We start from the raw sequence: 15,228 nt of genomic DNA on the forward strand, positions 1-15,228 counted from the left end.
TTAACAGCTGAGAAAGTGAATGGAAGCAAAAATATGATGATTCATCCCTTCATCTCGTTCTCTCCCTTGTTCCCTCTCCTCACCCAGGCCAGACAAGATGATATGGCACGGTTCGACCAGCAGGGGGCACGGCCAGGTGGATAACTACTGTGAGACGTGGCGTGTAGGGGAGCGGGCGCTGACAGGCATGGCCTCCTCTCTACAGGGGGGCCAGCTCCTCCAACAGAGAACCAGCAGCTGTCACAGCTCCTACGCCGTGCTCTGCATCGAGAACAGCTACATCGGACAGTTCAAGAGATAGGACTGACCGACCAAACGGACACACACACACACACACAAACAAACACATCAACCAATCCAGGAGGCCTAACAAACCGTACGTACCAGTGGAGGCTGGTGACTTAAAAAATGAGGAGGATGGTAGGCCCAGGGTATAGGTGCAGAATGCACGGATGATGCTTTCAAAAATCGTCAAAGTCTAATTATTTTAACCTAAAGCATTTAATAAAGACATTTATAGTACACTATTATGGGGAATGGGAATGAGAGGGCTACTTACACAGTGTTGGAAAGGGACCACAGCAGTGATTGAATGCGGGTATGAAGCATGAGTTGAGGTGTTCAGAGGCTTGACCAGTACAGGACAGGATTTGCCTGGAAAGACAAACAATAACACAACACACTACACAGTTAGACAAAAGAGCTCAGAATGAGTTAGTCCAAGCAAAGAGTAAATTCATGTATGTGTAATAATGTGATTGTGTATGTGATTGACTCTACATAGAGTAATGAGAGATAATTGATAGGGGTACTCACAGTGCTTGTAGAGGAAACATTCAATGTGCCAGTGGATGAGCGGGCACATGAGACATGGCTTCAGTTCATGTCAGGAAGGAGTTGACAATGGTATTGGAGTAGTCATCACCTCTTAATCAGGAAACAGGAGGGGACTTAGCTGGAAATACAAATAGCAGATACATTCCATTACAGCTGCGCCATCATAGGTTTGGACAAGTTTCTCTATGAAGTTAAACTCCGACATCTCAAAATTCATAAAGTCAAACACAGACTGCGCATCTCACCCACTTGACACGTCAAAGTAGCCCAAGAAACGTTCCTGAATAAAGCCCTGATCATACACATACCTGACCATAACGGACAACTCCAAGCAGACTGGTGGCACCATAGGTCCCAGAGCGGTGGGGCAATTTTTACCCCCTGGGGCCTGGAGTTTTTCCTTATATGTTAACCTAACTAGGAAAACTCTGGACCCTATAAGGTATGCCAGTGATTAATTAGTTGTTAAAAGGTTTTATATGGGCTATGATGGGACCAGTTTTTCCTAATCAGGTCACATGGTTTTAAAAAAAACTCCTGGCCCTGGGAGAGATGAAAACCCTGTCAAACTGCAGCTACCTTACATTTGTTCATATGAATGATATTTAGACTAGATTAGTAGGGGGATTTCCTCTACACAGACAAATAGACAACTGGGCTGAGCTTGCTTTATGCATGTTTGCGTCATGTAGTCCAATGCAACTGTAGGCCTTATAAAACATTTATCATCGCTATTATGTTGATATATTCATTCCAGTTAATAAGCCTAGCCAGCCTAGTTTTGAATATTAACTACATTTGATCACATTTTCTCCTGACACACAAATGGACTATAAATACATAATGTTACCAATCAGTTTACCCGGACAGGGCGCATAGGCTGTATGCAGCTGCTCTTATTAGGAGCCTACAGTTGATCACACTGAAATATAGTCTCGTTTTCATCCCATACAGCATGTCCGATTTCTATGTGTTGTCTAGGCTGCTGCAACATTTATGTCGTGAGTTTTGCTTGTGTCTGTCCGGAGTGATTGTGTTATCATCTTTGCTAAATAAATACCGGAGGAAAGTGGAAAGCCTACTTGAGCGCACGCGAAAAAAATGCGCTGTGTCAACCTCTCTCTTTAATCGAAATGTTTATGGATGATGCGATGAAGCTATCAAATCATTCTGATTTGTTTTCGACATCCTAGAAAAGACAGTCGAAAGTTCGATATGTTCAGCAAGTAAAGCATCGTAACGTGCAATTACCTCTACAAGCTCCTTGTAGTTGGCCTTGTTGGTGGAACTTTCCCTCTCGTCATGTCCTCTTATCGATGCCGCTTTTTCCCAGAAGCTTGAATGTGATGTCGGCATTTATATGCTCCCTGCTTATGTTTTGCCGTTTAGCTGAACGATCGATGTTCTTCAGGTCACTGTACCCACCTTTCGACCAAAGCTCAGACTTTCCCAAAGCAGGCAAGGTCAGCAATACAGGCAGCTGGATGAAAGGCTCCCTGTTACCAGCTTTACTTTTAATACCAGTTGGTATTGAACGCCCTCACCTTTTCATCTTTCTCCATGAAACTGATCTCAGGCAGAGGTCGACCCTCCCTTTTCCGTGTACCCCAGAGAATGAAAGGGGTTCTTCAACAAAGTGTAAAAATGTTAAATCAATTGCACTAACTGAACACAAAAATGAAGTTCTAAAACCAAGAAAACAATTTATAATATTCCTATTCTGTCTCCTGTTATTTGAAAAAAACACATTTGAATTGAATAAAATCCCAAAAATGCTCAACTATCACTGTTCACTCAATCTCTATCAGACAATGTCACCAAGCTTCTCAACACATAGAATCCTCATAATGCTCTGTGACACAATCCCAATACAACACACTAGGTTTGTTCTCTGATCCTAAAAGCTTTGATCGGTTAGAGGACTTCCTCCGGAAGTGGTCATAATTACCATGTATGTCTATGGAAGGGGGTGAGGCCTATGAGCCTCCTAGGTTTTGTATTGAAGTCAATATAGCCAGAGGAGGATGGAAGCTAGCTGTCCTCCGGCTACACCATGGTGCTACCCCAGACAGTGCTGTTGAAGTTACTGTAGACCATTGTAAAACAGTGTGTTTTAATCAATTATTTGGTGACATATGAATATATTTAGTATAGTTTTATCTAAAAAGTATAACTTCAATGTTTCTAATGTTTACATTTTTATGAAATTTCACTGAGGATGGTCATCCCCTTCCTCCTCTGAGGAGCCTCCACTGGTACGTACACACACACACACACACACACACACACACACAATGGTGCTTTGTATATAACAGCTACATTCCCCTTCTCCAATACACTCAGTCCAGCTGGCCAAATAGGACCACATGTCCATAATATGGTGTTGATCAAGAACAGCGACAACCAGGCTAAGAGATGGACCCCCCTAAGCCCCAATCAACCCCCCTTTATACACTGATCGCAGCTGACCAAACAGCCCACCCCGACCCCCTGCACATACGTCTAAATCACTGTTCTGTAAACACCTCAACACTGTGGTTTTCAGTAGAGTTTGTATTCATTCCACTTCTCCTTTCACTGTCCACTTCAGAAAGCCATGTTCATTGGGGGTTAGAGGACAGACTATCACAATGTACATTTATTTTTGTGTGGTCTTACCCTCAAAAGCATAATACCTGTATTGTAGAAAGTCTATAGCCTTTTAACAGTTTGCCCTAGAATCAAACCAAACCACAGACCACACCTACAGATTAAACAGGACACTAATTATGTTCTCTATGATTCCAACAAGCTAATTGTTGCAGTATTGTACATTAAATGTTTATTATCCAATGTTGTAATTTTTTATTCACTTTACAGTTGTTGTAATCAGTACATATAACCAGTTTTTGAAGCACTATCTATAACATTGTCATAAATGTTGGATGGTTTTATTTTGCTAGCAGACATCAAAGGGAACAGGATATTTAAAATGTTTTGATAACAAAAGGAGTATTTATTTTGCAAATAACATTTTTCTAAGTAGTTTTAACATTCACACTTTTCAGTAATGGACTCCATGGATCTGTAGTAACAGATGAGTCTGGGCCAAGAATCATGACATTTTGTATCAAATTACTATGTTTTTGTTTTGCAATGTCCTTTTGCGTTTCAAAATCCTCAAAAGTGCTCTTAAGTGTTTTGCATGTCTATGCACTGTGATAGAAATTAAATAAGGCTTTTTATCCAAAATCCAAAGACGAAAGCATTGCAGCTCACTGAATTAACCGGTGTATGACACTGGTGAGGAGTTCCCTGAGGTGCCATCTCTCTCAATGTCATCAACGTTTATTGCAAACAAACAAATGCTACATTGTTTTTCCCAAACTGGTTTATTTGTAAATCAAAAATAAAATGTTGACATAAGTCTTCTTTTACAGCAACAAAATAGGTTCACAGTCATTCACCCAAAGTGTATATTCGGCATTGATTGAAGTCAGTGTGACAATAATAAACATGAACAATTCTGACAGTTAAGGTTACAAATCTTATCCTATAGTGAATCCAATACTGAACTCGTTGGCTAGTATACTGCACGGCATATAAACCATTAGGTGCAATTAATCTCATACCTTTGTATTTGTTTATGAGGCTATATGACCATGTATAAATCATTGTATACTCTACAACCTCATCACTATAGGCTGAAACCTTCTTGAGATATGACCTTTTAAATCAATTAGAGAATAGTGCAAAGTTGCATATCTCGTGTTCCGTATTGTACATACGTTCTCAAGTTAAGTGCTTGTATTGTTCACGCACATCTTTTATCCACCCTACATGTAATTAATAGGCACTCTATTATATTCTGACATGATTTCTCAGTTTTGTAGTAAGATGGTCCTAAGATTACTCAAGGGGCCAGGAATTCAGCAAACCACTTCCTATGCACAGAAATTAAATTAAAAGCAACTTCAATAAAAGAAAATGGGTAGGTGTAATCTGCATTTATGGGCGTACTTTAAGTATGGTATAAACACATTTAGAATGTAAAGGGTACACCAGATACGAGTTCCTAGAGTTGTCAGATTCCAAAGAATAAACATAGGCCTAAAAGATATTTACATTTTTCAACTTCATTTTGCATTTTATTTCCTCAGTGACAAACATTTAAGAAAACCCAATTTCACTCATACGCACACAGATAAATAAATTGTTCCATTAAAACAGTAGTTCCCAAACTGTTTAATAATAATAGCCTATAATCTTTGAGAACTTACAATCAACAAAATAAAAGCTAGACAATCAGGCCCCACTGATGTTGTTTGTGCATAAGAACACCAGCCATGTCAACATGCATAGAATTGTATGAAATTTGCTTAAAAGCAAACAAAATCTCAGTTCCATGGCAAAATGCATAGAATTGCAGGAAATTTGCTTAAAAGCAAACAAAATCTCAGCTCCATGGCAAAATGTGGAATTGCAGGGGATTAGCTTTGAAACTGCAAAATATTGTGTCCACTGCCAAGATCCGATTTTGTATTTATGCTTTGGTCTGTGTATGTTTTCTTTACCACTCAACCCTTATGGTGGGTCGAGACTCAAGACAGCTCAATTGGTGGGTCACGAAGCAAAACAATTTGAGAACCCCTGCATTAAAACAATACAAAATAGCTAATTCGAAAATTCTTGAAAATAACATGCAGAAAAAAGGTCTGCCAGCTCATAGCTAAATCCTCAAACTCATTTGCAGTACTACATAACAACTATACTCCAGTTTACACATTCACATGGGCTTCCTATTAGACAATGAACATATGATTAGCACTGCTGGGGGAGAAAAGACAAATCTGCATGAAAACATTTAAACAAAAATAGGGGAGAGTGGGGTAAGTTGAGCCAGAGGTAAATTGAGCCACCCTTGTTTCTAGGAAACTATACACAAAATGTTATAATTTGACCAAATATCTAGGAAGAGGTCATCATTTCATGGAGTCTGAAGGAAGAAACCATTTGGAAAAAGTTAAGTAAAAAAAAAATATAGAAAAAATAAAATAAGACTTTCACCAAGTCAAATTAATTTCTGTTAGAGGTTTCATGATGCTTGTATCTAAAGCAAAGTAGATCATTTTAAGATTATTCTATACATCAGCATGAAAGTGCTTTATTGTATCTGTGTGTGCTAATATAATCAAAATGTTTGCCTTGGGGTAAAAGTTGAGCCAATGGCATGTTTAGCAAATTGAAGTGTTTTCTTCCCAGGCATAATCGCTGGGATATGAGGTAACAGGGCCTGGCCAATGTTTAAAAATATATATATATATATAAACTACAAAGTGTTAGGAGTTAAGCCTGTGTTTAAAAAGGTGCTTAAAATTATTAAAAAGAAAACAAAGCAATTGTGTTGGGGAAATAAAGATAGATATTATTTTAAAAAGGTATTGGTAATATTTCATTCAGTAGAGACATTTCAATGTGGCTTAACTTACCCTATTCCGCGGCTCAATTTACCCCATACCCGGGTAAGTTGTCCCAAGAGACCACTTTTCTTTCCAGACAACTTTTATTCCAGACAACCTTTATTCCAGACAACCTACTCACTAGCAGCAAGCATAACTTGTTCCCAACTGGCCAACCTGGTTAAATAAAGGTGAAATAAATAATAATAATAAAGTGCACTGATATGGTTAGTTTGAAGGCCCTAAAACAATTGTCATCTGCTTTGTTCACAAGCAATCGCTGATTAAACCTAAGACAATGGGAGTGTAGTGAACATACACACAAAGGGCTTCATTTAGAAAATCTTTTCACACTTTTCAAAGAAAAATCTTCAGGAAGATTCAGCAGCCCAAAAATGCATCCTGTCACATGTCTGCTTAATCTAAAGCAATGCTAATGTGATGACATAGTAATCATGATCCTGTGGGGCACACTCTCACTGGAGGACTTCTATACAGCTAACAATATATACACAGATTCAAAAATATGGTTTTCGCTAATCAATACAATTGCAGCAATTGTCGAGAATTCCTAATGATCGCAAACAGTGAATCATTTGCTGAATATAACAGGCTATTGTTCCATCAGTAGAAGAAGTAGTCCAGTAGAATTAGACTGTTTCTGTAGATCATTTCTTATTGGTCCCCTCCACTTGAGATTATTATTTTCTCACTCAGAGTTACGAAAATAAATGTGCTTCAACATTATCAGGGAACATATGATTACCCTGTATTTGGAAAACTGAACATAATCACCAGTGGATAACACCATTTGGGATGTTTCTGGGATAAGAGCAAAGCAGCCACTACATATGACATGTCAACAGTCTCTCTGAGAACATCAGGCTGACAACTAGGCCCAAACTCTGACTATTAAAAACAAAACACTGTTTTGAGTGAGAAGTAGGGATTGGTCTAAAGCCGAAAAAGGAAATTCCTTAAATTGACCTATTACAGTCTATTGCTGGTCTATTGTACTTGAAACAATGTTGAGGCAGGTTGCTTAGGATGCAAACCTTCTCAAACAGCCTAATTCCTTCTCTAAGAGGTGCTCCCACAATAATGTGATTTGTACCGCATACGAGGTCATGTATTGCTACTTACAAGCAGTGGTGTAAATGCTGAATTTGTAAATGATGTCTCACTGAGTGTCCCCCTGGCTACTGATGAATAAAAAATGTAATTGTGTCATCTGGTTTGCTTAATAAGTCATTTGAAATCATTTATACTCTTACTTTTACTCTTACTTAAGTTTATTTAAAACCAAATACTTTTAGACTTTTACTTGAGTCATTTTCTATGAAGGTATCTTTACTTTTAATCAAGTATGACAATTGGGTACTTTTTCCACCGCTGCTTACAAGACCATTAGGCTTGATCGAGTGAGCTTTTTTATCTTGTAGTAATGTAGGTGGGCTGCCTGTAATTCTTTAAACATTGAGAAAAAAAAGATGTATTCCATAATAACATCCTTTTGGTGAACTGAATACACGTTGGATATAACTGATAAGGCACTAAGGGCTGAGAACAGTGACTGTTCACTAATACTGGTAAACTACACTCCACCAACACATCCAACCAAGTGTCATGAGGTCTCGACTCACCTCTAAGTCTCATCTGTCCTTGTGCAGTCGTGTGGAAACCGTAGCGAGAGATTCCCAGACCGTTTAGACCACTCAATGTCAGTGTAGGGGGTTTAGGTGTTGATGTAAAGATGACAATGTTCAAGGGATAGTTGAGGATTTTGGCACTGAGGCCCTTTATCTACTTCCCCACAGTCAGATGAACTCATGGGTACCATTTTTATGTCTCTGCATCCAGTATGAAGGAAGTTAGAGGTAGTTTCGCGAGCCAATGCCAACTAGCGCAATGACTGGAAGTCTATAGGAACAACTTATATCCTGCCTGTTTGGCCCTGTCCGGGGGTATCATCGGATGGGGCCACAGTGTCTTCTGATCCCTCCTGTCTCAGCCTCCAGTATTTATGCTGCAGTAGTTTATGTGTCGGGGGGCTAGGGTCAGTCTGTTACATCTGGAGTATTCTCTTGTCTTATCCGGTGTCCTGTGTGAATGTAAATATGCTCTCTCTAATTCTCTCTTTCTCTCTTTCTTTCTTTCTCTCGGAGGACCTGAGCCCTAGGACCATGCCTCAGGACTACCTGGCATGATGACTCCTTGCTGTCCCCAGTCCACCTGGCCATGCTGCTGCTCCAGTTTCAACTGTTCTGCCTGCGGCTACGGAACCCTGACCTGTTCACCGGACGTGCTTGTTGCACCCTCGACAACTACTATGATTATTATTATTTGACCATGCTGGTCATTTACGAACATTTTAACATCTTGACCATGTTCTGTTATAATATCCACCCGGCACAGCCAGAAGAGGACTGGCCACCCCTCATAGCCTGGTTCCTCTCTAGGTTTCTTCCTAGGTTTTTGGCCTTTCTCAGGAGTTTTTCCTAGGGAGTTTTTCCCAGCCACCGTGCTTCTTTCACATGCATTGCTTGCTGTTTGGGGTTTTAGGCTGGGTTTCTGTACAGCACTTTGAGATTTCAGCTGATGTACGAAGGGCTATATAAATAAATTTGATTTGATTTGATTTGACTTACATGCTAGCTGTTCCGATAGACTTTCAGTCATTGCGGTAGTTAGCAATTTCGCTAACGCTAGTTCAAACTGCATGCAGATGCATAAAAATGGTCTCCACGAGTTAATCTGACTCTGGGGAATGTTGGCTTCTGGGGATGTTGGCTTCATTGCCAAAATCCAGGAATATCCCTTTCAGGCCTTCACGTTGTTCCCATTGGACAGAGGTTCCGTCTCCGAGGGGTTTGATGGTACGGAACATAGCTCAGTGGGCGTGGCCTGGTGTGTGTCCCCTCCCCCTCCTGCCGATTGGTTCCTGTAGTGGCGAATGATGACCCAGGCAGCACAGCCCAGGTAGATGACCGTCAGCAAGGCAAAGTAGAAGAAGTAGACCAGGAACTATTGGAGAACAGAACAGCACTCATTAGAAAACATGGTGTTCCCATATGGGTGACGTCAGCTTGCAGGAAGTCGTCTGAGCGTGGTCGTAATCAGAGTGTGTGTGACTTACCTGGGAGTGCACGTCTAGTCCCAGACCCTTCTTGTCAGAGACGATGAGGGTGATGATGGTCTTCTGAACGGTCGCCAGAAAAGTGTTGACCCCAAACATCAGGGCACACAGCTCCTTGGTGAGCGACGAGGCGATCTGGAAACTTCAAACACAACAGGATAGTCAGCAGATTAAATGTACAGCCTAAAGTAAGAAAGATGTGACAATTCTATGACAATGCATTCATACACTGCACACGTCTGAACATGAAAATCCCCAAAATCCCATTATATGTACACAACGACGTTAAATAAAGGTAGACTTAAAGAAACGTACATGGCGATAGGCACGAGGAACTGGTAGAAACCTTTGAAGAGGGAGTAGGCCACATAGCAGACCCAGATGTTACTGGTGGTCCCCATGAGGAGCAGCAGGCCAGCCTGCAGAGCCGTGATGACGCCGATCACCAGCTCAGACCACACGTTCCAGCGGATCTTCACGAAGCCTGCTGCAAACGACGTGATCGCACCTGGGACAGAGTTAACGAGGTGGAGTTAGTCGAAGAAGATAAGCCGACAAAGTTAATGATTGAGTAGGTGATTAAGGCTTGGGGGAACTTCATTTAATAAATGCTGTGTGTGTGTGTGGACTCAGGGTCAGTTTGACATTATCATATCAAGGCAAACAGAGGGGATTGCTGGTTCAGTAAGCCTTTATGTTATTATTATGCATCAATAAAATAATTATAGTAAATGACTATGGGGAGCAGCATATTGTCTGGCGTCATCTCCCTGTGTGATCAACATCTAACCCATCGTCATCTTCCACACCTTTCAACAGAACGTGACTGTTTAGTCTTCTGTTGTCTCACCACATTCTGCTTCATGGGAATTCCTCTTTCTAGATGGATAGATGGGCTTTGTATGTCTCCTGTCCTTGTCAGCTGTTCAGGTCATGCAACTTCAGTCATAATTAAATCATTGGAGAGGGGTCAGTGTAAAACAGTGGTTCCCAACTCTAGTCCCCCCAACAGTGAACATTTTTGTTGTGGCCCCAGACAAGCACACCTGTTCTACTTGTCAACTATTGAATCAGGCGAGTTAGCCTGGGGCTACAACAACGTGTTGTTGGGGGTACTGGAGAACTGGAGATGGGAAACCCTGGTCTAAGACAAACTTATTGACCTGATGTCACGTGATGCCGGAGAACTCATTTGACTGAGAAAATATGTACCTTGAAGCATGGTGCCATGGTGCTCTCACTACTACCTCTGCCAACTGCTGTAGGGGTGTTAATATTTTGTAGGAATCATTGACTTGGAGAACACAGGCTCCTACCCTGTCAGACAGTAAAAACCCAGGTGATTGCTACACATTGGTTATTAAAACACTTGTATACCTGGCTTTGGAGGGCCTTTGTACCCAGACTAAAACTAAAACCTAGGGAAATGGATCCCTCACCCAGTAGCGTGGAGACAGCCTCCACCCCTCCGTTGTAGACGTGTTTGTTCTCCGTGGCGGGGTACACCTTGTCCCACAGGACATGGACGTACAACAGCACCAGGTAGTAGCCAGCGGAGTTGAACACCCACCACAGGCTCCACAGTCTCAGGCTGGGCCTCCGCGGCACATTCCTCAGCTCCTTCAGCATCTGAATAAACACCGAGTCCCTCCAGGAGGAACCAGAGCTGAGAGGGGCCAGGGAGGGGGTGTCACCTGAACCCAAGCCCGCTTCGCCCTGCTTCATCCTGGCTAGCTCCGACTGGGCGGCAGCCTGCTCCTGGAGGTTCCGATGGGCAGCGTGGTGGGCCCTGTTGAAGAACAGGGACCTCTTGGGCCAGGGCAGGCAGCAGGAGAGCACCAGGCCGAAGGACACCAAGGCCAGGGAAACAGCACTGAGTGTGGCGAAGGAGAGCCTGCCCACGGATATCAGCACCTGGCCCAGCACCGAGCTGGCAAACACCCCCATGAGGACGCAAGAGCGCGAGTAGCTGGCCACGCGTTGGTAGAGCTCTGGGGTGACCAGGGAGAAGATATAGGAGGAGTAAGCCACGCGTGCTGCCATGGTGATGCCGTAGAAGAACTCCATGAATTGCATCTCTAAGAGGGAGGAGCCCAGGAGGAGGAGGAGCCAGATGGCCACATGGCTGAGGCTGGAGAGGACCAGGACGGGCTTGTAACGCAGGACGTCTGTCAGGAGGAAGACTGGCACCAGCACCGCCATGTAGGAGTAGGACAGGATCGGGTTGATCTCATTGGTCACCTGGAGGAAGAGAATGGCAGGTATGAGAGGGGGAGACCACATAGAAGAGACAGAGGGCAACATGGAATCTAATTCTCCTTGTAATTAGTTGTTGTAGCCGGCAGGTGTTCTCAAATTGCATATTTAGGCTAGTTTCTCGTGAGTCGTCGAACACTGACAAATAAATGCACATGCCTCATATGCTGTTCAGAATAATCTTCGCAATGCAACAACATTAATCCCCCTCTACAGGAAATGAGGGGAGCAAAAACCTTCACTGATCCCCTTCATTTGAACTAATGCTACATTGTAGGCAAGGACAACTTCCAATGAGTCTGCAGACGTCAGGCCATTAGGTTCATTAGTTGATACTGAGCCAGATAAGCCTACAGTAACGAATCAGAAAAAGAGACTGACCTAATTTGTAGGAATGTGAACTTTGACCATACTGAGGAGGGGTTACTGCACTCACACTGTGATAGCCTTATTACAGTCCAGTGGGTTCCATGACTAAGGAACACTGGAAAATAATAACTGACACTTTTTTTCTATTACTTTGGGATTGAGCGGTTGTAGTTCAAGCTCCTAGTATAAATTCAGATGAACTCGTGTCAGCTGATATAGCTTATATCAGGGTTGTCATTCTACGTGTCATACAAGGCTATAGCCTCCAGCGCAGAACATTACCTTTCATATCCCTCAAAATCAATTGGGCCTCAGGTTGAACTGACATGCCCTGGCCTTTAAATAAATAAATACAAATTTTGTAAAAAAAAAAAGATATATATTTTTAACTAGGCAAGTCAGTTAAATAAAAAATAAAAATTCAGTAGAAGACCATAGAAGACAGATAGCAAAGTTGGCACGACTAACAATATACTGTTTACTAAGCAAGAGTGAAGATAAGTTTCTCGATCCTTCCTACTAGTGCTCCAAAATTATTGAATTCACATCGTAATCAAAATATTGACGTGCAATATCCATATCGCAAGAGATCCATATTGCATGCAATATTTTGAAACGTGTAATGGACATTTTTATAGTTTCCGCCATTTTTTCTCCTCTTGCGGCTGCTTCCCACGAAGGGGTGCAGTTCCTCCTCCCTGCTGTTAGATTCACTGGAAGTTTGCATGCTATTCTGTTAGGTCAATGCAGTCAACCAATCGTTCCAAAACAAGAACGATGCCGCTTTCCACTTTGGTTCTTAATAGCGATGTCCGATATGTAATAACAGTTACATATTGGGATATTATTTGTGACTATATATCATACCACTGACAATATCACCCCCAAAAAAATTGCACTGTTCTCCATCTTCTATTTAAATAGGGAGCCAATTTGTATCAGCACTTTTATTTCCATGACTGATCAAAAAACTCATTTTCTCAGGCTCTCTCTTGTCCCTCTGCAGCAGACAAATGGTGAGCAATATGTTTGGAACATTGAATCACAATGAAATCACAGTATCGAATCGCAATACATATCGTATCGGCACCTAAGTATCGTGATAATATTGTATTGTGAGGTCCCTGGCAATTCCCAGCCCTACTTTGTAATATAAGTTATTCCATTTCTATGATTCCAAAAGTTCACCCTAGTATTTTGAACTTTAACATTAAATCGCAACATTTGGTATGAAAATAATTCACCCACATCGTGCAGCCCTACCTCCTACACATCTACCCACCCTGAAAAACTGTGGTTAACTTAAGACACACACGGATAATTGTATACACACACTACATACTTGCACTCACACAAAACACACCACACCAACATTCCAAACTGTTATAGGGGGATGACTGTGCATCACTAACCTGTTCCCTGGTGAAGTTCTTCTCCATGCTGAGCAGGTTTGGTGTTATAAAGGGCTCCCCAGGCTTCAGCTGCCCCATAAACCCATAGAAACACAGGAACACCACTGACCACTCCCAGGTCCGGGCTGTCTTGGTCTGGCCGTCTGAGGGGTCCTCAGGTTGGGGAAGAGCCATCTCAGGGTCAGGCTCTCCTGGGGCGTTCTCCTTCTGGTCCAGTTCAGCCTCTTCCTCCACAGCCCTGTCCCCACTCACCATAACGTCTTTGTCCACCATGGTAGTGGCCTGACAGTGGACACTGGAGTCCCAAGTCTACCTCTGACTGTATCAAATGACTAAGTGGTACTGCTATAGTGAAGAGGCTTGCTATAGAAATTTTCATAGAAACCAGAGAGTAGGGCCTAAACCTCTAATTCAGATGTTCTAAGCAGACAATGAGTAGAGATTCCTGTTAGCACTCTTCCCTTACAAGTTCCACAAAGGATCCAGTGTTAAACATTACAGAGGGGGTGAGAGGGGAACCTTTCACAATGACAAACATGGAGTTAAAGTGCTACCTGCAGCCATTTTCATACTGTATGTATGAGAGAATGTCAACCTTTGCTCCATTCCAAGGATTAACAATGATTGAAAGCAAGCTAGTTTACAGCTGGACCTCTGGTCATTGTGAACCTGTAAAATACAAGAATGTTTGCAAATAGTCATTCAAAGTTTGTTTTCTGACAGAGTGCTGTATTCTTCATTATTTTGTGGGATGGTGCTCAACCAAACTCCCTATGTCCAAAGCTGTCCTTTCCAGGCAGGAACAGCAAATCACACGTATTATAGTAACAACCATGGTAAACAAGGACCCTAACAGATCTGAGCTGTCAGGTCACGAGTATTATTTGGTTGCAGTCAGTGTATTATAATTTTGTTGTTCTCTGTTGGACTGATTTATTAACTTGGGGTTGACACAATCCAAAAATAGATTCACAACGAACGACTTTTGTAACGTCTACCTCTCGACCAGCTATTGCATAGTTAAATAGCGTTGTAATTGCAATGCTGAAAGCATTAGAGACCAGATATAGTTACTTTAAAAAGTATTCGCTAAAACAGGGGTGCAACTTCTGCACGCATGGCTGGCACTAGCTATATTCAATGTTAGCTAACTAGTTACGTTAGCGAACCAGATTCCAGTCTGGAATACCTGACGTTAGTTAGCTAAAGGTAGCTAAACTTGTCTGGAAGAGGTAGCTGAGCTTATTTTGATAAACCCCTTGCCAGTGAACAATGTCAGAGAGCGAGCTACAGCTAACATCAACCAGCCTAAACAATTTAGCTGTCTACAATAGACATTATCTAGCTAATGTTAGCTCCATCATGCGAGTTAATATTATCTTATTGCTGGGAACATTGGTGAACTTGTCAGCTAGCTGAAGTTGACACCAGTAATTGGGTTTTAAACAATGTACACACAACTTTATACATTGACAAGGAAAGTAGGTCAAACCTACCTCTAAATTCTTCCCCGACTGAACTCGTGTGCGCGCTGTTGTTCAGCTGAATGCATTTCAGAGCAACTGAGTCTGTGAGATTTTGCAAGGAACTATGGGGGCTGTAGTTTCTGTTGATTGAGATAATCCAAAAGGCACCTTAAAAGGTATTTAATCAATTAACATGAGTATATCACTCAATGATCAATACTTTTCCCTAGTTTCAATATCAATGGCCAATAGGCTACATAATGTATTCCAATATATTAGGACATAATATCACATGAACATTTAATGAATAAAGA

At 41.8% G+C, this 15,228-nt stretch overlaps 2 protein-coding genes across 4 annotated transcripts in view; one reads left to right on the forward strand and one right to left on the reverse strand.

The window, feature by feature from the left end:
* The window catches only part of LOC115179344 (collagen alpha-1(XVIII) chain), a 70,733-nt gene extending 66,469 nt beyond the window's left edge, over positions 1–4,264 (forward strand). For all 3 annotated transcript variants that reach the window (XM_029740777.1, XM_029740776.1, XM_029740775.1), the window contains exon 42: positions 88–4,264. In XM_029740777.1, the coding sequence (XP_029596637.1) occupies positions 88–301 (214 nt within the window). In that variant the 3' untranslated portion in view covers positions 302–4,264. The remainder of the gene's footprint in view (positions 1–87) is intronic.
* A 4,584-nt stretch (positions 4,265–8,848) lies between these two features.
* slc19a1 (solute carrier family 19 member 1) lies at positions 8,849–15,035 on the reverse strand. Its single transcript, XM_029740779.1, has 6 exons — positions 14,945–15,035; positions 13,449–14,117; positions 10,851–11,652; positions 9,727–9,919; positions 9,412–9,553; positions 8,849–9,299 (listed from the first exon to the last, which is right to left on the reverse strand). The coding sequence occupies exons 2-6, from the start codon at positions 13,719–13,721 to the stop codon at positions 9,096–9,098; spliced, it is 1,614 nt and encodes a 537-aa protein (XP_029596639.1). The 5' UTR covers positions 13,722–14,117; positions 14,945–15,035; the 3' UTR covers positions 8,849–9,095.
* Between the last annotated feature and the right edge of the window lie 193 nt (positions 15,036–15,228).

Source organism: Salmo trutta, chromosome 39 (genome assembly GCF_901001165.1).
Source record: "Salmo trutta chromosome 39, fSalTru1.1, whole genome shotgun sequence".
Classification (NCBI taxonomy): Eukaryota; Metazoa; Chordata; class Actinopteri; order Salmoniformes; family Salmonidae; genus Salmo; species Salmo trutta.